Genomic DNA, 21515 nt, shown 5'->3' on the forward strand with positions numbered 1-21515 from the left:
AACCCCTAGCAAGGCTGCACGTTTTACACAAACCACACATTCATGCATTGGGAGGTGTGTTTGCTACTGGTCCAGAGCGGGCCTGTGAATCCGCAACAGAAACCGTGCGGAGAGTTACAAAAATGGCGGCTGGAGCGACAAGCGGCCACGGTGGTCGTGGCTCGTCTGCCACTTTGGAGTCATCTTTGGACCGCCGATTTCAAGGAGTGACTAACACTATGGAATCAATACAAGGATTATCCACCTGGTGCATCGAAAACAAAAAATACCACAATTTGATCGTGCGGTATTGGATGAAATGGCTGAGAAAATGTAAGTAGCTAGCTAACTTAACTAGCCTAGCTCGTTGTCTATCGATACTGCATAGATAGCAGCGACTGAGGCATGCTATTAGCTTGCTATTATCCATTTCTGAGACCCTCGCGTTTAGCTAGCTAACTAACGGGACAGCTAGCAGCGACAAATATACGCTAGTTAGCCCATCATATCGTTTAGACTGCTGGGTTGGGTGCGGGCTAGCTAACATCTCGCATTTTAGGGGATATCTAGCAAGGCAACGTTAGTGGACGCTGGTTCGTTTCGGGAGCTAAAGTTAATGAAACTTATCTTGCTAATCTTGTTCGTTAGCTGCACGATATCAGAGTGGTATACAGGCCAACCGCGAGCTCATCCAACTGTTCGTGGCAAGAGTTGTCAAATTCGCAAACCGCTTTCTAGCCTAGCTTTCGATAACCTCCTAAATTCTGTAGAAATGAATTTGACGTAGCTGCTAATGTTAGCTACCTAACATTATCTAACCACCTTTATGCTGATGCATTAGTTGTAACTAGCGAGCTTGTTGTATGGGACATGTAAGGTCAGTGTAGTTAACTTTAGCGAGCAACGTTAGTTGGTTATGCATACAGCTTAGTAACGTTATATTGTGGGCCTCCTGTAGTGTGAGACGCGCGTCAATAATAAAACATTATTATGATCTCGCCAGCTAATGTCCTCAAAGAGCTACAACACTAACTTTACTTTGCAATGATAACGTTCTCTATTAGAAGTTAGCTCTAGCTATTTATCTAATGCGGTGTTGCTGCATGCAGTTTCAACGTTAAGGTAACGTTAACTAGTAAATGAAGACATTATTTTGCGAGCAAGCGGGCAGCTAACGTCAAGTTAACTAGCAAGAGGGCGTTATCCAGCTAACGTTAAAGAAGTAAACCCTGCTTTTAAAAAAAACAGCTCAAGCTAGGTTTTTTAAACCGCTGGGGACTGGTTCACCAGTTCAGACTAGCTCCATATTAAACATGGTTTGACCAGCTCAAGCTGTGTTTTGAAACACCTGGTAGTGAGCAATTTCAAGCAGGTCATAGCTGGATTTTCATTTAAGTTACTGCGCAATACAACACGACCAGCTCTAGCGAGGCTAAGTTGGAAACGCTTAGCTATTTCAAAACATCGCACAGCTGTACAATAATTCAAGCTCGTTGGTTGAAAATTGGTTTTAATTGCCACATCCAACGGCATTTCAATGTTAGCGCGTTCACAGAGAAGGGGTGGGATAAACAGTGTTGTGGTTTGAGCGTGTTGTGTTTGTTGCTGCAATTCCTCTCTTGACCGTTAGAAGTCCGAAATTATCTATTGTACCTTTACGTTTGTTGTAAGCTATTATTGGCAGATATCTATACAACCTAGTTATCATGTATGCCTATAGAGCCCTAATAAGTAGCGTTCTAATGTTCTGTGACCAAGTAAAACATGTCGGGAAAATGCAGGCACTGATATGAGTGGCTTTTTTGAAAGATTGTGAATTTTAAGGAGAAACCATTATGGAGAAGTGCTAGTAGTGGGTAGATGGTCCAAGTGTCCATATAACCAACTGCTTGCTTGTGTTATAATTGGAGCCTGTAGTAGAATGGTTCTTAAAAGGAGAGAGTAAAGCAGATGAGCAGATTTGTTTATTTTGAGCTGTTTTGTGTGGGTGTACATAGTGAATGATAGTGCCTCTTATGTAATATTAAGCCATTTCACGTTCTGGCATAGGAACTGTCAAAACTGCATGCGATTTTCAGCTTCTTTGCTTCAGCTTCTTTGCTTCAGCTGACTAGTTTGGAGTAGCTGACTAGTTTAAGCAGTGATGTGCATTAACATTTAATACTGTGAGAATCTGTTTAGAGCATTTATTGTGGCGGCTTTGCTCTGCTATTGGTCAAATGTGTCTTTATGCCAACAGCCAGAATGTGCTTTGATGGTTGATATTAGGGATGGGCATCTGATGTAATTTCACTATTGGAATATCCACAAATTTAAAATTTATTTTTGGGATATTCAACTAACCGAATGAGGGAAATAAAATATGACTTCGTGCTCAAGACTGGGTGTATAGTCTCTTCTGAAAAACACAAAATAAAACATGAATTTGAAACAGAAACTAAATAACTTTTCTCAAAAGTTATTTCAGCATAGAAGCTGACATTTTCATGATTTCTATTTCTCATCATTAACTGACAAATTTTCCTGTTGAACTTTAATGGAAAGAAATGTTCAGGAGAAACCTTTCTTTTCATGTCAACTGCATATCTGGCAGCAGCACGGTGGTTTGAGGCTCATTTGATACCTTGATGAGCTAAAGCCATTTAGCCAACAAATGTGTTCCATACTGTATCAGCATAATTTACAGCTTAATCTTGTCCCACCCCCATGAAAATAAGATATCCATACTCTAATCATGTTGAAAGGTCACAGACCTCAGGAAGTCATGGCATGCAAAGGATAAGATACAAAAAACTAAACATGACTACTTTCATTCACATAACATTACTGTATTCCAAACATTAAGGTGCTCTGAAATGGAGGGAATATGTATAAACACTGTTGTAAGTTCTACTTGGTGAAACCAAAATGTATGAAAATGTCATTTATTAAAGTCTGCACTTTAACCACATTTACTTTTTATTACAATCTCAAATCTCAAAATGTGGAATACAGAGGCAGATAAATAAATTCTGGGTCTTTCTCCAAAACATTATGGAGGGCTCTGTGTTTCCATGTACTGGACACAATTGCAGCACTACATGAATGTGACAAGAATATTGCACTTCAAATGCTTCGAAGAGGTTCAGTGTCTTACATTTTGATTGGAACGCGCTTGCTGCATAATTCACCTTTTGCACAAGCTGGTGCTTTTCTGTCATCTGATTTAAACTAGTGCTCCATGGGCCTCAACATATTTGTGCTTGTTCACTCACTCACTCACTCACTTTGTTCTCAGCTAGTCCGAATGTTGACAACCCGAGATGGGTCTGAATGGCAGAAACCAGAGTAATGCAGTGTCTGAATTATGTGTCGTTGTTCTCGGCGTGGGCGGCACGGATGGTGCAGTGGGTAGCACTGCCGCCTCACAGCAAGGAGGTCCTGGGTTCGAATCCCCGTCGGCCGGGGCCTCTCTGTGCGGAGTTTGCATGTTCTCCCCGTGTCTGCGTGGGTTTCCTCCGGGTACTCCGGTTTCCTCCCACAGTCCAAAGACATGCACGTTAGGCTGATTGGAGAGTCTAAATTGCCCGTAGGTATGAGTGTGTGAGTGAATGGTGTGTGTGTCCTGCGATGGACTGGCGACCTGTCCAGGGTGTATTCCTGCCTTTCGCCCAATGTATGCTGGGATAGGCTCCAGCCCCCCTGTGACCCTGTTCAGGATAAGCGGGTTCAGATAATGGATGGATGGATGGATGTTCTCGGCGTACACGGCTCAGCGGCCAGTATCCTGCAGCGATTCATAGCAGCTAGTTGCAGAGCGATGTGTGTTGTCATTCACATAAAACATTGGGATATTAAAGAATGTGTAAGTAGGGCCTACTCTACCTTGAACACTTAACTTTTCTGAATGAACCTAAGTGTGCTTCACTGTAAACGGGGAAAGAACTGATGCAACTGAAGAAGAAGGCACTGGAGGTGGAGGCCTGCCACTGACTCCCATATCCTTGTGCTCTTGCGTGGCGTGTAATGCCCATGTACAGAGTGCATGCGTGCTTGTGTTGCTAAGCCGGAGCGACAGATTCTGTATGGTTGCAGGTAGCTCTGCCTTTATAGGTTTTTACCGCTATAGCGCTGGTTTCCTGCATTTGGATTATTTTTAACATGTGATGTAATGTGGTGGAAAATTGAATGCAACTCCCATGTCATCGCTTCGGGTTTATCGTGGTAAAGAATTGACTGAAACACAGAGGTTTTAAAGTGATACTGCCATTGCTGCTGCCAACGATTGCTTTATAAGTAGGGCTGGGCAACATGGCCAGACATTTTATCATGTACTTTTTCATATCGGTAGATGATGATAGAAGCTCATGTAAAATAATTTATTCTATCTTTCTCCTCATTTCAGCATAGAGCTGTGCCAGTGCGGTATGCAAAACAATATTTTTGGCCAGGGAGACCATATGACTTCAGCGGGCAGTACGATAAGGCACTAGTGATGTATTTGTGTCGCTTTGAGTTCTTGTCATACAGCTTAATGCTATAAAAGCCAATTGCTTTTTTTTGTTGTTTGGGTTGCACAACCTTGTGTGTGTGCTCTAATGATTGTCACTGTTTCAGATGGTGAAAACATTTTGTTGTGTTGCCTGTCTTTCTCTGGCATAATTTTTAGCAAACACTGCGCCATGGCAGACTTTAAGAAGCCAAACCATTTCTATACAGTAGAATTAGTTAGTCACTTGAGCTTTTGTCTTCTCATTATCGACTTGACCAAGTGTGCTTTCTCCACTACAAAGGCTGTTGTGTGCATAGGTCACTGCTGCAAAGGTTTATTTGTCCCGCGTGATTGGCTATTCATGTAGCATTTGCTGTCAGTGTGATCATAGCTGGTGTCACATTAGAATCTGTCCCCATGGACCGTAAGTGATGTTAATTTAGGCATAGATCAAAAACATCATTATTTGTCTTGAGAATTATGTTCAAGACATTATCATTGTTATTGTGGCAATCTGTATGACACAGACCTACATAGAACGGGAATAGAAAAATTGAATGGCAAGCTTAAAAGCTAATAAACATTCCAGTTCCCAGTCAAGCACCTTAGCCACTAGGGATGTGACAAATAATCGGTTTTTTGTCAATGTTTACCAAAAATAGTTTACTTAAATAGCTATATTTTAATGTCAATTTTGAAAGGCAGACAATAGCCTAATTGCCAAATGGAAGATTTACATTTACATTGACATCATGCTCACAGATTTACAGCAGTCTGTTCGATTGCGTGCCAATGAAATGCATCGGTTAAAATGATAATTCTTTGTGTCTTCATTCCTCTTTCCTATGCCTTCTACCTGACAGACTTGATTGGCATGAAATTTACCCAATGTGCTGCTATTGTGAACTACAGACAGGGTTGTGCACTCAAAATTCTGTGGTCACGTTAATGTCCATTGTCCAATATTCACCTGATATACAGTAACATGATAACACCGTGTCATGGTGGCGACACAATAAATCTAGGCAGGGAATCAGATGGAAAACTGGTGTAAATATAACACAGTCGCCTGGTCTGATGACTTTACTTTTATGCCAATGATTTCTATACAGTTTGGCTCATATTTTTATGTAACCTGTAAACTTTGCCTGTGCATTTAATTTCATACAGTGCAGGGTAATCTTTGTGGTCTATTTCAAGCAGGGAATTTTCTCTTTCAATATCCGATATGATACTGGTCTAATGATTTTTCTTTTATGCAAACAATTCTACTTGCTTTTTGAAATAGTCAACTACACGGTCCTGAAAAATGTAGCTAGCTAGCGCTGGCCGACATTAGATAACTTATATAGAACACAACATTTAAAAAAACCATTGGATATCGATTGCACTAGGCTATAAAGCAAGTTGGAAAATTGTTGGATCTAATAAAATTATGAACAGTGGTTACACATAATGAAAGCCTTTAACTATCGTACTGCAGCATTCAATTCCCTGTGTTGTTTGCACCATTTAAACGTTTAACTGCTCACACTCCTACTATAGGCCGCTGGCCAAACACACTCAGACCCCTGTGAAACAAACCAAACTCTGCAGCTGGTCTCAGCATGGTTTGTTCTTTTGGTTCTTTTCAAGGGGAATTTAATATGAGCATTGTGAACACAGTTTACTTAGCATGTGCAAGAATGTTCTTGCCATTTGTTCTTGATGAGAATGGTCTTGCAAGAACACAAGGACAGATAACACTGTTGTATGCAGTATGCAAAACCTTGTGTATCTAATTTCTTTCTAAAGCTGCTTCTGGGTATAATTGAATTGTGATTGCAGTCAAACTCTAGCCTTCTTAAAACATTAAAGTGAAGCAGATGTCTTTACCTAGCTAAAGAACCTATTCTTTGGTTTCCTGTTCTTTAGCTAGCTAATGAACTTAGGTTGCTTCATTCATTCGCCTCCAAAGTGTTTACGAATCAGCCGGCTCAGCTTGGTTATTATTAACTGTATGATATGGCCGAGGTTATAAATGTTTTTAGCTGTAGGCTGCATTGTATGCTTAAAACGGACTAAGATTTGGCGATTATAATACAGATTTCTGTCATCGTTTTTATTCTTAGAAAGCTTTGCTGGAATAATAAAACTAAAAACCTGGTTTGACTCATCTGCCATCTCACAATGAATGGTGGGATGGTAGGTCCGCTCTCATTGGCCAACAGTGCATGTGATGGATCCTCAATAAAATGGGCGGATTGAGAGCACATCCTGGCGTTTTATCTGCTCTTGTTTTCATGCATTCTTGACATTGGAGTTGTACTTGGGGCGTGAAAGATGACGTTGTTTGCTAAAGTTGCAGGTCATGTTGAGTTTATTTTAGTAACTTTTTTTTTTTTTAATCCATGAATCTTAAAACTTTTTGATTTCTGTCTTCGGCACATTGTAGTATCCTATATTTGTAGTCCTAGCATATTTTTAGCATTACCGTTCTTTCCCTTCCTGGACCATATAATTGGTTAGGAATCACCTCTGTACGAACCCCACTCCATTCATGTGCATTTCAAACAGTGCACGCTTAGCTTAGTTTTGTATTGATTGTTAGCTATTTAACTGTCACAACTGCAATTAATGTACTTAATATTCGCCTGCTGTAAATGAAATGCAAGGTATGTATTCTACTTGCTTATGTAGACAGATTCACCAGATGATGCAGGTTTAAAGTACGGTTGGAATAGCGTCATAGAGATGCATCATAAAGCAACGTTGTGTACATTTGGAGCTGTTGCTGAAATGAATGGGAAGATGGGATGTTGTGGACTATTTTAGACAGAAAAAGGTCAGAGCGTATTCCAATATGAAATCAATTGACTAAAACAAATTAGTCAAATTTAGTCAATTTCAAGCATTTTTTTATTGTGCTCGCATCATCTATTTTAATATATGTAGTATATTTGATGGTTAGTCTTTACACAATTTTCAGGAAAAACATAGCCAGGTGTTTTCCAGGTGTAGTTGTCGGCTGTGAAGGTGTCAATGTCACAAATGACCAATAGCTGCACTGATGCATGCCTGTTCCGTATGTTTTAGATATAGGGGATTAAGGTCAGTAGGCCAACTTACTGAATGTGACAAGCACAAATTTGGTAAATATTGCCCAGACATTGGTGTTATATTAAAGGAAATTTTCATTAAATGAATGGTTGGCTGGGCTAGATATTTAGATGCCGTAGGCTTAATTTCGACCCCTGTGTGTTAGGAGCTGTTTCCACTTTCCTGTGGCAGTTAACTGGCTTACAAAGTTCCAGTTTCATATGAAACCCAACAGGTACTAGGTCGAATGCCAAACTGTTTCAGTATGCACAAACCCAGCGGCAGTTGAGATAAAAGATAAGTCCAGATAGAAGATGCAGTAAGTTGAGACACGACGGTAATTTATTTCGACATTCTTCTCTGAAAACCATTGAGTTTTACAATGTCTTCTGTTGACTCCAACATGTCAGTCTGAGAGAACATCCTAGAAAACTGGAGACGTATCTTCTCTCATCACTGCAGCAGCTTGCATCCTAGCAAGCAAAGACGGGCCCAAAATATATTGGGCTCATAAAGGTTAAACGCTTAGGGTTACAATGCCCTGGCCAGAGAAAAGAGGCCTGCCTAAAACACTGGGTGCTTTGGAAGTCACATCCCAATTCACATAAAAAAACAGCTCACATTTTCGGGTAATATGGAATTTGCAAGCACCTAAATGTGCTAGCTCAGTTGTATTGAATTGTTCTTCTAAATAATCAACTGTGACTGTCCTTAAAGTGTAGGCTGTATGTACTGGTGTAGGTATCTTGAGTGTTTCTGGATGTGCTTCAGTTCTCAGATATTGCTATGAATCCCAGCACGGCTCCCACTGTGAACCTCATATGAGCTTTGTCTCCGCTTCCTTCTTGGAGTGCTTGGCTCGTTTTGGGAGGCAATATGGAGCCAGTCAGCGGCGTTATTTTGTGCTATGTAGTTGAGCTAACTGAACTTCCGCAGAAATTGCAATAGAATACTGTGCCGCTAATTCAACCCGAGCAGGCAGATTGACCAGATTAGTCACTAGTGAGTGACAAAGGGGTCTTTGGCTTGCTCAGCGCTTGGTGAATGTTTTTTTGATTGGCCCTTTGAGTGCCCATGCACAAAGCCTTTTATAAATAGGCCTCCATTCATGTCCCAGCCAGTTAAATTACCAGGTGTATTGGCCCGGTTCTGCTTTTTGCACTTTTTGGCCTTTATGCTTGGTCTACATTGGTGAGGCATTGAATATAACCATGCAAGTCAGTGGCTAGTGGCTGTATCCAATAGTTTTGTTTGTTTAGTTTATGTCGCCTATTTGTATTTAAAATAAATAAAATTAAGGTATATAAAATGAATATCATATTTAGGTCACTACAAATATAGGTGATATAGATTTCACCTATATAAAGTGGTAAAGGTTTAGGCATGCTCTATTATTTATCCTATGCTATTATGAGAAAATATAGCCCAAGTTAAATCTCTGAAAACATTAATGACAATGGGCAGCATTTAGTGAATATACTATGTTCCTTTTACATTGACAAACCAAAAATGTATTATTTCTCAAGTAAAAATGAAAAAATCCAAAGATTGGCAGCAGCTGCGTTTTATTACACATGATGATCATGATGATATTTATTTGGACGAGGTTTATATAAACACCAGCTTGACATCTGCCCTTGTCTGCATGTACTGTACACCGAAAAGCAAACCTGTCGATGAAGGGAAACCTTTACATTTCAACACTCTTTTTCAAAATTGTTCCAAACAGCAGGGATATGAAATGAACTGGAGCTCTGCAATGTTGATCATGTGTTAACGTAAAGAGGGTTATTAGTAAGAGTAGGTTATTAGTAAGACGTTAAAGTATTCCGTTCAGAAAGATGGAGTAGAAACATCAGGCAGTAAATTGTGTCAGTTAATTAAGTGCTAGAAAAGTACATTTTGATGACCTTCTCGTGTAATTGAGATTGGCCAGCTTTTCTCATTTTAATGGTCATTTCATATGCTAGAAGGAGACAAAGGGCCTACGAGCAATTTAGACTCTCCAATCGGCCTATCGTGCATGTCGTGCTTGTCTTTGGACTGTGGGAGGAAACCGGAGTACCCGGAGGAAACCCACGCAGACACAGGGAGAACATGCAAACTCCGCACAGAGAGGCCCCGGCCGACGGGGATTCGAACCCAGGACCTCCTTGCTGTGAGGCGGCAGTGCTACCCACTGCACCATCCGTGCCGCCAGCAATAGTCATATAAAACAAAATTGTTTAATAAGATGAATAATTTAATAACCAAGAAGACATTAAAAACCACGATCCGCCAAGGTACTTAGTTGCCATCCGTTCAATTTGCAACCAGTGGGCCTTTAAGTAGCCAAACGACACTTATTTATTTTCCTTAATATAGAGTTAAATTTCAGTTGAGCAGCATATGAATTATCACGTTTTTTTTTTTCATGTCAGCCTTAAAAGAAGCTTCCTGCTGGCTGATCCTGTTAAGGCGCTGTTTCTGTTTGTGGATTAGCCCCACAGTCTAATCAACTCCACCCTGTTTCCGTGCCGAGATGTTCGTCAGCCACGCAGAGCAACGCATGATTGGCTGTACAGTTGTCACGTTCTTACTCAAAGTCCTGCTTTCAGTTGTGAGAAGAAGCAGTGGCTTCAGGTAACATGGGCTCCCCCAATTTGGTAGCGGAGGCTGCAGGCTAGCAGCAATGGACTTGGATGGTGAAGACAGTCGCTAATTTTTCCTTTTGGAATTGAGTGTTCCATTGGGCTTTCTCTATGGGGACTGCATTGCTGGTGAACATATGTGCACATCCACTTCAGATTGAACTGCATTATGTAGGAGTAGGAGGCCTACAACAAGGTGTCTGATGGGTGTCCACCTCAGCTCAGATCTAATTACAGCAGGATGTTTCATGAGAACATCATTAAAAACGGGTTTGGGTTTTTAATTGGCAGAACGGCGGTTGGTGTGATTAAGGTGTGAAGAATTGTGCTGTTTGATTGTGCTCTGGACCCAAGGGGTGATTACTTATTAGAGAGGATGAAGCTTATTAACTCGAGTGTGGTAGGTACTTGATTAATTTTGCGTTTATTATTGAAAGAGTATCTCTGTGGAAGCTGAGCAGAAATAGATTTTTGCTTAAAATAAATAATGGAAGATGTATAAACAATAAAAATATATATTCATTAAAAATGTATGTATAAAAATAATGAAATGTGATGTAGTAGTGTGATGTGGGATGTACAAACATACTAATCGTAATGTGATAGATACAATTTAAAGTTTCATATACTAAAATTAATTTTAAAATGTGTACTCTTCATTTGTTCTATTGATCTGAGTTGAACACGGTGCAAAAATATCAATATCGATGTCTCTGACGTTTAGCATACAGGTAGTGGTTTCACCATGGATGCTGGCTTTGGGCATATTCACTCTGAAGCCTAGATCAGAACAGTTGGATTTTTATTGCCTTTTTGCTTAATAAATAGTCCAATGTGACTGTATTTCTGTCATTATGTTCACCACTTTATGGTTTAGTAATTTTTAAAACTGAAACAAAAAATTTCATTTGGATGGAACTGTAGGTTGCTGGAAACAAAGCATTGCACCAGTATGGTGTCATAGCAACAGCACAGGTGGGCAACATTCTGTTATAAATGGCAGCAGCTGTTTGAAGAGATTAAACCCCTTGTGTGATGTTTGCTCTCTGAGAGCACCCCGGACTCAGGTATGAAATAGCCAGCTGCAGCTGATTGAAGTGAAGCCGTCTCACCTGTATGGATGCATGGCCTACTGAGAATGACACCTTTTGAAAGACATTACATTTTCATTATTTTTTTTCTTCACTGAGATGTGGTTTTCAGCTGATGTTTTGAGCCATGATACGTCAGTTTGTATGCAAGAGAAATTTGCCTAAATGTCTTCCTAAGAAATATTATGGAAGTTGGTGTCAGTTCTTTAGAAACAGCTTTTTATTCCTGTGGAAATGTAGACAGTATTCACTATTTCCTGGTGAGCTGCAATTTCAATTTGAAGGAAGGTTTTATGGATATATTGTGGGTTTGAATGTTTGCATGAATCTGGTGCCTGGTTGTTGGATAACAGTAGGGGAATCACTTTGATAATCATGTCTGGAAGTTTACTGCCCAGTTCAGTGTTGGACCATGAATGTGCAATATGCTGTATTATATTATATGAATAATGGCCAATATGGGGTTCAACTTTTTTTTGTTTATTGTATTAACACACAGAGTATCTTGTGCAAACATTCAGTTGCTTTTTGTGCAGGTTTCTTTCAGGTGTTTTTGTATGCCTCTGTTTGACACTGGTCAACCCATGAGATTTCCCAGTGCCACGAACAGCTGTGTGTGCCTGTGGCCTTCAGACAGTTGAACCAATGCAATATTCTCTCTCTGCAGCTGAAGCACCTCACAGGCTGAACCTGTTCTACCTCGCCAACGATGTCATTCAGAACTGCAAGAGGAAGAACGCCATAATCTACCGCAACTCCTTCGCTGAGGTTCTGCCAGAGGCAGCCCTGCTGGTCAAGTGAGTGTTCCACAGCCCCACGCAGTTACCACATTATTCTTGTGCTAACGCACTATGTAAAGGGTTGTTTTTTTGTTCTTTTGTAGAGTTTGGACTGAAGTCGCATCCCCCTTAATTTGTCATTTTGTTTCAGATCAGTCAATTTCAGTTATTCACGGAAAAATCGAGAAACCAATTTGCGCTGCAGTTTATATTTTGACAGCCCTCAACCTTTGTGGAAAGTGTTTCTCTTATGGAACACTATTTTTTGGATTGTGTAATGGGCATGTGTCATTTTTATGCTAAGTCTTTCCAGGCTTTCCTTTGGAAACGGTCATGGAATTTCCTGATGGAGGCTGAAATTTGTTCATGCACACGTATCTCAGATGGCTGGCGGAATTAACCCCATCTTTTCCTCCCTCTCAGAGACGGAAAAGTGCGCAAGTCCGTGGAGAGAATCTTCTCCATCTGGGAGGAGAGGAACGTCTACCCTGAAGAGCTGACTTCAGAGCTGAAAGCCAGCCTGGTGAAGAAGGATCCGCCTCCAGGTCAGTCTTCCTGGGGTGCCCCCGGCCCTGTTCTGGGCCCTGCCCTGGGCCCCTGCTCTGTGGCCCTGCTCTGTGGCCCCTCCTCTGTGGCCCCTGCTCTGTGGCCCTGCTGTGTGTCAGGCAGAAATGCATTCAATCAAGCCCTCGCACCTCTGCATGCACTGTGCTGTCAGGTTATAAGGGTGTGATGAGTTTGATCGTATAGAATTATAAGCAGGACACTTTTTGTTTTTCAGCACCGGTCAACCCCAAAGCTGCACTGAAGTCCAAGATAGTTGCTGAATTTGCAGTGAGTCTTGTTTTTGTTGTTATTCATTTCTGTCAATATCATCCTTCATGATTATTCGTTATTTAGCTGATGCTTTTTTTCCAAAGTGGCTTACAGTTGAATAGACTAATCAGGGGACAATTCCCCCCTGGAGCAATGCGGGGTTCAACGCCTTGCTAAAGGGCCCAACAGCTGTGCGGCTCTTATTTTGGCAGCACCAAACTGTGGCTTGAACCACCAACCTTCCCAGTCATGTGCCTTAGCCACTAGACTACAGGCTGCCCCGTATTATCACGTGTAGCTCTGGATAACGGTGTCAACTAAATTATAATGCAGTTTAAAAAAATTTCTGGTTGTACATGTTTATTTCTGTGCATGTACTGTCCGCGAATATTTATGTGTACACACACACAAACACAAACACAAGCATACACACTCTGATTTTTCTATTTCCTGGGGTCTTGCTCGCAGCCTCAGACATTCATTGAGCAGCTGTCCGCGTATAAGAGGTCTGTGGAGGAGGCAGAGCTGAAGGAGAAGCAGCTCTCTGCTCTGAGGGTGGACGTGTGCAGCACAGAGGGACTGAAGAGGCTAAAAGGTGAGGCGGATGCCCTCTCAAACTCCTCATTCTCTCCATCTTCCACCAATGATAATGGCTGAATTTTAGTTTTAAAAACATTAGCGCTCCTTTAACGCTCTGTCCATTCCTCAGACAAGGCTGGCGGTAAGAAGTTCTCCAAGGATTTTGAGGAGGGCAGCGGGAAGCTGCAGGAGTTTGTGGGCTTCTTGGAGCAGCAGATGCAAGGAGGGCCCCCCCTGCTGGAGGCACTGGGGAATGCAGACGTCTTCTACGAGATGCAGTACAAGGAGGTCAAGATCGTCGCCAACGTGAGTCAGGGGTGAAAGGCTGGTTTGTCTGCCATTTTGAGCTGCATGATACCAACATTGCAACCATTGTTTTTAATCTGTTTATTAATGTAGAATGCATTTTGTGCATTCCCTCTGTCCCATTCCCAGGCTTACAAGGCCTTTGCCAACCGCGTGTCGAACCTCAAACGCAAGCTCGACGCCCTGAAGGCCACCCTCCCGGACCCCGACGACTCGCCCATCCCCTCCCCCTCCGAGGACGCCCCCTCCCCGACGGGGTCAGAGTCCCCCTTCCACGGCATGGGGGTCGGGGGGGCCAAGGGGGAGGGGCCGACGGCCATGGCCAACGCCATGGAGACGGACATTGACGGGCGGGCCATGGACGACGGGGACGAGGCAGGCATCTCCCTGGGGGACGTCCCCAGCCCGCTCTCCTCCCCCGGCGGGTCCCACGGTCCGGCCCACGGAGAGGGAGACAACAGGGACGTGGAGGACATGGAGCTCTCGGAGGACGAGGAGACGGAGAGCACCGGCATCATTGGTGAGGCGTGGGTAGCAGGCAGAGCTCTGAGAGAGGAAGGGGAGTTTGAGAGGGTTGTGTTACTGAGTGTGAAGTGGTGGGTTTGGAAGACTTGATGATAGTGGGGGAAAAAGCCCTGGATTGTGTAGGCAAGAGAGAGAGGCGATTGTTAGCAGAGCAATCCCTAAATGTTTTTGCTCTTCTTTGTGTATATCTCTTCTGTCTGTTTCCATAGTAGAGGAGAGAAAGGAGAAGCCAGCACCTGCTTCTGTTTCCAAGCCCGCTCCCGCTCCTGCTGCTCCTGCTGCTGCACCCCCTTCCCTGTGCACCTCCGAGGAACCCCCTGCCAAACAGGCTCCACTCCCTGCCACCCCAACCCCTACCCCTGTCCCTACCCCTACTCCCGCCCCTACCCCTACCCCCACTCCAACCCCCAGCACCCCTGGAACACCCGCAACTCCCCTCCCAGTGAACTTGGCCAACGTGGACCTGGGCAAGATCAGCTCCATCCTCAGCAGCCTCACGTCTGTGATGAAGAGCACTGGTGAGCTGTCACCTCTGACATCATAGTATTTACCACGGTTACACAGCACAACACTCTAGAACACTGCCCTTTACTTGACCTCAACTGACGAGGGGCTGTTACAGATTAACATAAATAGACCGGTCTGTTTTACATCGCTATTACATTTGCAGTTAAGTCATAAATAGCTGGTTTTAACAGAGGCAGCTGAATTAAGGCAGAGGATTTCAGTTAAGTCGCGTTATCTACATCAAGGTTTCAGAGAGCTCACAAAGCAGACAGAGCCAAGGTTCTCTTGCTTTGGGAAGAGAGGTGAGGGCCTTTTGGCTCTGCCTTACAGCTGCCTTACAGTATCCCAGCTGAACTGACAGTTGCTTTACCCCTGGGAAAAAAATAAAGTTCTGCCAAAAGATGTCTCTCTCCAAACATCTTGAGTGAACTTGTTCATTTCCTCCAAATGTAAGTTGTAGTGTATAGGTGTGTGTCTTCACTTGCAGCCCTCTCTCCTCTCTGTCAGGAGTAAGCCCAGTGTCTCGTCCCTCTCCTGGGACCCCCACCACCCCTTCTGCCCACGCCTCAGCCCTCAAGCCCCCCAACCAGTCTCCTGGGGCTTCCCAAGCTGCTAACCCTCTAGCCAGCATCCTGTCCCGCGTCGACATGAACCGAGAGGGGATCCTCAGTGCCCTGTCCAAAACACAGGCCCAGAGTGCAGGGCTGCAGGGTAAGAGAGGACCCAGGGATGGTTTGGGACGTAAGCTTCTCCTGTCGGTTTGATGTACGTTTACACACACGCTGGGCCCATCAAGACACCGTGCATACTGAAAATCACCCCCAGTACCTGAACGGCACTGGGAAATAAGTCAAGAAAACCATTCGTGAATATAGACAGCACCAGGCTTTTGTGTATTGAAATATTTGTTATCTTGTGTTTATAGTATATATCTTGCAATGTTTGGCTACACAAAGAAATCGCCCACCTTCATGTGATTTGGTTTGACCATGTACACAGCAGAACATGACAAACATTTAAAGAAATATTTAAACTGAATTGAAGACCAGACCCAACTCGCCTTGGGAAGCTGCTTGCCTGATTTTTTTACTGCTTCAGTTGGGAAGACAGTCATTGTATTTAATGTGTTAATGTGCCTGGTCCCACAGTACAGGCCAAAATATAGACAACTAGGTACTTATGGGTAGGTCTGTTCAGTTTGTTAGATTTTTTTTTTTCCTCTCTTTTAAGAGAGCTTTTAATGAATTTTATTTTGGGCCTGTGGTGGTGCCTATTTGTCCATTTACCTCCTGTCCCTCCCTGTACTGTAGTTAAATCTGCACTCCTAGTGTGGCCTACTGGTGCAGTTAAACTTGTATTCTTAGTGTGGCATGCTGGTGCAGTTAAACTTGTATTCATAGTGTAGCCTGCTGGTGCAGTTAAACTTGTATTCTTAGTGTAGCCTGCTGGTGCAGTTAAACTTGTAGTTTCTTAGTGTAGCCTGCTGGTGCAGTTAAACTTGTATTCATAGTGTGGCCTGCTGGTGCAGGTAAATTGTATTCATAGTGTGGCCTGCTGGTGCAGTTAAACTTGTATTCATAGTGTGGCCTGCTGGTGCAGTTAAACCTGTATTCATAGCGTGGCCTGCTGGTGCAGGTAAATTGTATTCATAGCGTGGCCTGCTGGTGCAGGTAAATTGTATTCTCAGTGTGGGCAGCTGTGTGAACTGTTTCTCTGGTCCTCCTCAGGTCTGTCCTCCCTCCTGCACAGTGTGGCTGGAAACGCCTCCACGGGGGCCAGCAAAGAGCGCCCCCCCAATTCCACCGCCGCCGCACCCCCCCACGGGCACGGCTACCCTGTCCCCGAGACCCCCCCTTCCTCATCAGCCACGGCGCCGAGCAAGACCCCGGCCACGCCCACAGCGCCAAAGCAAAAACTCCCGACGGGCAACAGCTACAAGCGCGAGCTGGACCGCGAGAGGGGGCGGGAGCAGGAGAAAGAGAGGGACTCTGCGGCCGCCGTATCCGCCTCCCCCACCAGCCTGGAGTCCAAGATCCACAAGTTCCTCCAGGGCAACCCCGGGTTCAGAGGCCTGGGCCTGAGCATACCCATCCTGGGTGGGGGCCCGGGGGGCAGCAGCGACAGCCCCCTGCTGGGCTCGGAGAACGTGGACGGCACCCCCGTCCGGGACGAGACCGGCGGCACGCCCACGCAGGACGAGATGATGGACAAGCCGGGCGCAGAGTCCCTGGGGCTCCTGTCAGACCCCGGGCCCTTAGGGGGGGCGAAGGCGCTGCCGGGGCCCGGGGGTCACGACCTCTCCCCCACGGCGTACCGCAGCGACCCGTGGGACGCGGCCATCTCTCCCCAGGCGCTCTTCGCCCAGGCGGAGGAGCGCGACGCCGATTACCGCTCGGCCCGGTACTCCTTCGGGACGGACAAGAAGCCGGCCAAGTCCGCCCTGAAGGCCAAAGGGGAGGACGCGGCGAAGAGGAAGACGGCGGGTTCCTCCTCCTCCTCCTCCTCCGCCCACCAAGACCCGAAGCCGGGCCACACGAAGGCCAGGAAGGAGGGGCACGGGGGCGGGAATAACTTGGGCAAGCCCGCCTTTTACGACGGCGGGGGCGGAGAGAGGCGAGCGTCCGCGGGCGGCGAGCCCCACCCTCACCACTCGCTCCCCGCCTCCGAGCGGCCCAAGAGCACGGGGGCGCGGAAGGACGAAGGCAGCAAAGAGAGAGAGGGAGAGGGGGAAGGGGGGAAGGAGAAGGCTCCGGGGAGCGCGTCCCCCGTCCACCGGATCGAAACGGTGGTGTCCTCCACCTCCTGCGGGGAAGGCGCGCCCATAGAGACGCTGGGGTACAGCAACCGCCGGATGTCGGGCGAGAGGATTCAGACGGTGGAGAGCATTCGCGTGATTGGCCGAGGTACGCGACCTCACCCCAGAGGAGGCGGGGTCGGGGCGAGGCTGAGCCCCACGGGAGCTAGCTGGTACGACGAAGCCTACATGGAGGGGCCGCCTCCTCCCTCCCTGGGCCCGCCCCCGTCTCTCGGACTCCCGCCCCACCCCGGCAACCCCTCCCTGTCCTCTCAACGAGGCCCTGACGAAATGGGCCCCTCCGCTTTGCCCCTGCCCCCACCGCACATTCTGCCGCCCCACCCCCGCCTGCCCCCCGGCCAGTTCCAGTTTGAGGAGCGGCCGCTCATGCCCTACCCCGGCGACGACCCTCACTCGCGCCCCCAGCCCCACCCCCACCAGCGCCCGCCCCCCTCCTCCTTCTTCAGCTCCCCTCCCCCCCCCATCCCGCAGCCCCCGCCCCCCCCGCGGGACTTCCTGTCCCCGCCCTCGGCGGTCATGGTGGGCGGAGTGCTGGTTCCTGTGGACCGCGTGCTGCCCTTCCCTCCCCCCCGGCCCGACGGGGGGGAGCGAGGGGGCGTGGCCGGCGGGGGCGGCTCGGCCAATCCCGGCCCCCACTGCCCGCCGCCGCTCATGTCGTCGCTGCTGGGCGAGCCGCCGCCCTTCAAAGAGCCGCCGCGGCCGGGCACGGTGAAGGAGCATTTCGGTCCGCGCCACGCGCCCCCTCTGCACCGCCCCGGCACCCCCGGGCCCCCCCCTCCGCTGCTGGGCAGAGTGAGGGAGGGTCCCAGCCCCCCGCCGTCCTCCGCAGCCTCCACCACCCCCCCCTCCCCATCCGGCGACCCCCCTCCCCTCCTCCTGCCCCCTAACCGCCACCCCTCCCCTGCCGTGCCGGGGCAGCAGAACCAGCGCCCCCCCGCCAGCCCCCCGCCTCTGCCCCGTAACCACCGAGCGCCTGCTCCCCCCCGCTCCCTCCTGCGCCTGCCCCACCCCGCCTCCCTCCCGCAGAGACCCTTCCTCCGCGGCCGCCCCCCTCTCCCCCTGCGCCTCCCCTTGTTTGACCGAGAGCCCCCCTTCCACACGGGCAAGAGGCCTGGCCCACCCTTCAGTGGAGCCCCAGGGGGAGGCTTGGGGGGTAGTCCCTTCTATCCTCCCAAAAGACCTTTTCTGCCCCCACGCTACTGAATTATTAAAGTCACGATCCATGGGGGAGAAAAGCCAACCCATATTTAAGCAAGGGTGAGGAGAGGCCGTTCTAGAAAACAGAAAGCAAAATCTTCCTGTCGGCTCTGAACCTCCCAGTACACAAAGCTCGTAATCCTCTGTGTGCTACATGTAGGTATCACACTGTTACACACAAGTTCTACCATCTCAGTAGATGGCACACACATGGTGCTGTGCATAGTGTGCGTGGAGTTATATGATTAAGTATTACCCACAAACCCTTCCCACTCCCTCCTCCAGGGCCTGGAGAAACCATTCTCTCCTCTTGAGCTCCTCCTGAGTGGGGAAGTGAAAGGGAAAAGATGGAAGGATGATCTAGAAGGAAGAGAGGGGTGGCGGTCTGGAGGATTTAAGAAAAACAAGGTGGTTATTTATTTCATTCAGTTTGACTCAATTTGACTTAATTTGCCTTCCTGTGGTCTCATTAAAGCGACCTGTTGTGCGATTAGTCAAACAGTCTGAGGTTAGGCAGGCGTGAAACACGGCCCTTTCATGTCCGGATGTGGTATGAAGTTTCAGTTCAAAAAGTGTTTTCTCCCTATATTTCAGTTATTTATTTTTTATTTGTTTTACTACATGGATTTCTCCTTTGTGTGAGTGCAATAGAGTACTTGATAGAAGTTATTTTTCCTCTTCAAAACAGGCTTTTCCTGAACCACATTGTTACATATGGGGGATGTATCAAACCATCCTCTTAAATAACCATCTCTTGAGTTTTAAAAATGTATGCTGAAACCCTACCTCTCCATCCCCTTCCAGTAGTCCTGTCCATTTTCCTCTCTGTAAAATAATGTATATAAAAATAGTTCAGTCTTCCTCCCCTTCTATATATTTCAAACACTTCTGAATATATAGATTGAAAGGGGTAGGTTGTGTTCCTCCCATTGTTGTCTGCAATTACTCTTGTAGCTGGGGACAAATGGTTTGCAATCATCACTCTTCTAACTGTTGTTATCATGATTGTGAAGCGCTAGTTTAAGCATCAGTATAACAGAAACCTGTTCATTCTGTACATAGTATAAATACAGCTCACCTGCTCTCTTGCCATCTCCTGGCTCTGAGTGAACGGAAGTATGTCTACGAAGAAAAACACTATCAGGGTGAGAATACGTGTAATGTTGAGTTGACATTATGCGAGAGAGCAGTGCATTACAGAAAGGTAATCAAGAGGGAATCGACAAGCTAATAAACTTACTAGAGGGTGCTCTGAGATTGAAAAAAGAAAAAAAAAAGCTCTTCCAGCGCTCATAAGGCTTTTACATGTACTGACTTTAATAAAAACCAGAGTTTGAAAACACCCAGGAGAGAATATTTTCTTTACAGTCATGGTTGTTCTTATGATTACCATTATCATGACTAACTGCTGTGCTGGTTTTTTTTTTGTAATGAGGGTTTGTATTGTTGGTTTTGTTTTATTTTATTTCGACTGTCATTATCACAACGGCTTGTTCTGGTTGTTTTATACTTCCTTGCCGAGTTCTGATGTACACCTGCTCCTTTGTGTGTGTTCTGTTTGATGTCACCGCAGTAAAGTTTGGACGGGAGATGTACGGTTGTGATTGGTGCTGCTGAACAAGGGGCTGGTGCAGAGCCTGCAGGCCCACAGCGCAGCTGAGCTTCCTGCCTCTGCGTTCGCCCCCCCCCCCTCACTCTCACCTCCCCTGTCACTCTCTTCTGTTTGTTCTCAGTGTTCCCCACTTTAATCTGTTTAGCTGAACTCTTTTTGAAAGCCTTTTCTGCCTTGTGTTGTTTTTAGTTTTTCCCATTGTCGTTCTTCTTTTCCTCTCTACAACCCCACTGGTTCCCCACAGTCTTCTTGTGTTCTCTGCTCCCTGTCTGTCGTGTATCTCTGTGTCTCTGTCTGTTCCTCAGTCAGATCTAACATAAGTACACAATATGATAACCCTTATATAACAAAAAGCACCAGTGAAGAAGCCACTTGATTGCTGAAAATGTCATAAACACAGAGTTGTGCCTGTGTGTGTGTGTGTGTGTGTGTGTGTGTGTTCGTGCGCGTGCGTCCGTGCAGGTACGTGTGCGTGCATGTGTGTGCGTGTGTCTGTTTACATTGCTGAAATTGTCATAAACACAGTCAGTATAAATGTCCCATTTACATATTACAGGCTTTTCACTGTTTGTGCACGTCTGCAAGTGTGAGAGTATGTGAACAAATGTAACACACCTTTCAGTATCTGGACTGTGGCATGGTATACATCATGTACCTTTTGAGGATGCGGAATTTAAAATAGGTATTTATTATCTAAGATTATGTAAGATTGTAATGCAGTGCTGTTTATAATGAAATAAGTTATCAACCAAAACTACAATTTTAATTCATATGCACTTTTAATGTTCAGTGTCAACATTACCCTCCAATTCTCTCTTCCCCCTAGCTAGTTTTGCTTCATATTCTCCAGTTCTGATAAAATTGTGGATAGTTTTGCTAATCATTCACTGCTCTCCATCATATTGAGACTGCATGTCTGACTTAATCTACAGTAATATCATGTACAACTTTGGTATTTCATATCAGAACTGTTGCATTTGTTGTTATACATTTAGGAAATATGATTTTGTGGAAACTCCCCCCTCAGCCCTCCCACCACCCACCAAAAACCTAGCATTCTGAGAGAATAAATAGTTCACTGTCGTTTACTTACCTGCCATAAAATGACTGCCTTTCATTCTCAGCTCCAC

General features: G+C 45.8%; 1 protein-coding gene across 1 annotated transcript; it reads left to right on the forward strand.

The window, feature by feature from the left end:
- The first annotated feature begins 55 nt into the window (after positions 1–55).
- LOC133132301 (regulation of nuclear pre-mRNA domain-containing protein 2-like) lies at positions 56–20115 on the forward strand. The gene is made up of 11 exons (XM_061247646.1): positions 56–312; positions 11917–12046; positions 12452–12573; positions 12810–12862; positions 13313–13439; positions 13554–13729; positions 13859–14249; positions 14464–14772; positions 15269–15472; positions 16489–17664; positions 19059–20115. Exons 1-11 carry the CDS (start codon positions 123–125, stop codon positions 19085–19087), a joined length of 2907 nt encoding a protein of 968 aa, XP_061103630.1. The 5' UTR covers positions 56–122; the 3' UTR covers positions 19088–20115.
- The last annotated feature ends 1400 nt before the right edge of the window (positions 20116–21515 follow it).

This window comes from Conger conger, chromosome 1, assembly GCF_963514075.1.
Source record: "Conger conger chromosome 1, fConCon1.1, whole genome shotgun sequence".
Lineage (NCBI taxonomy): Eukaryota > Metazoa > Chordata > Actinopteri > Anguilliformes > Congridae > Conger > Conger conger.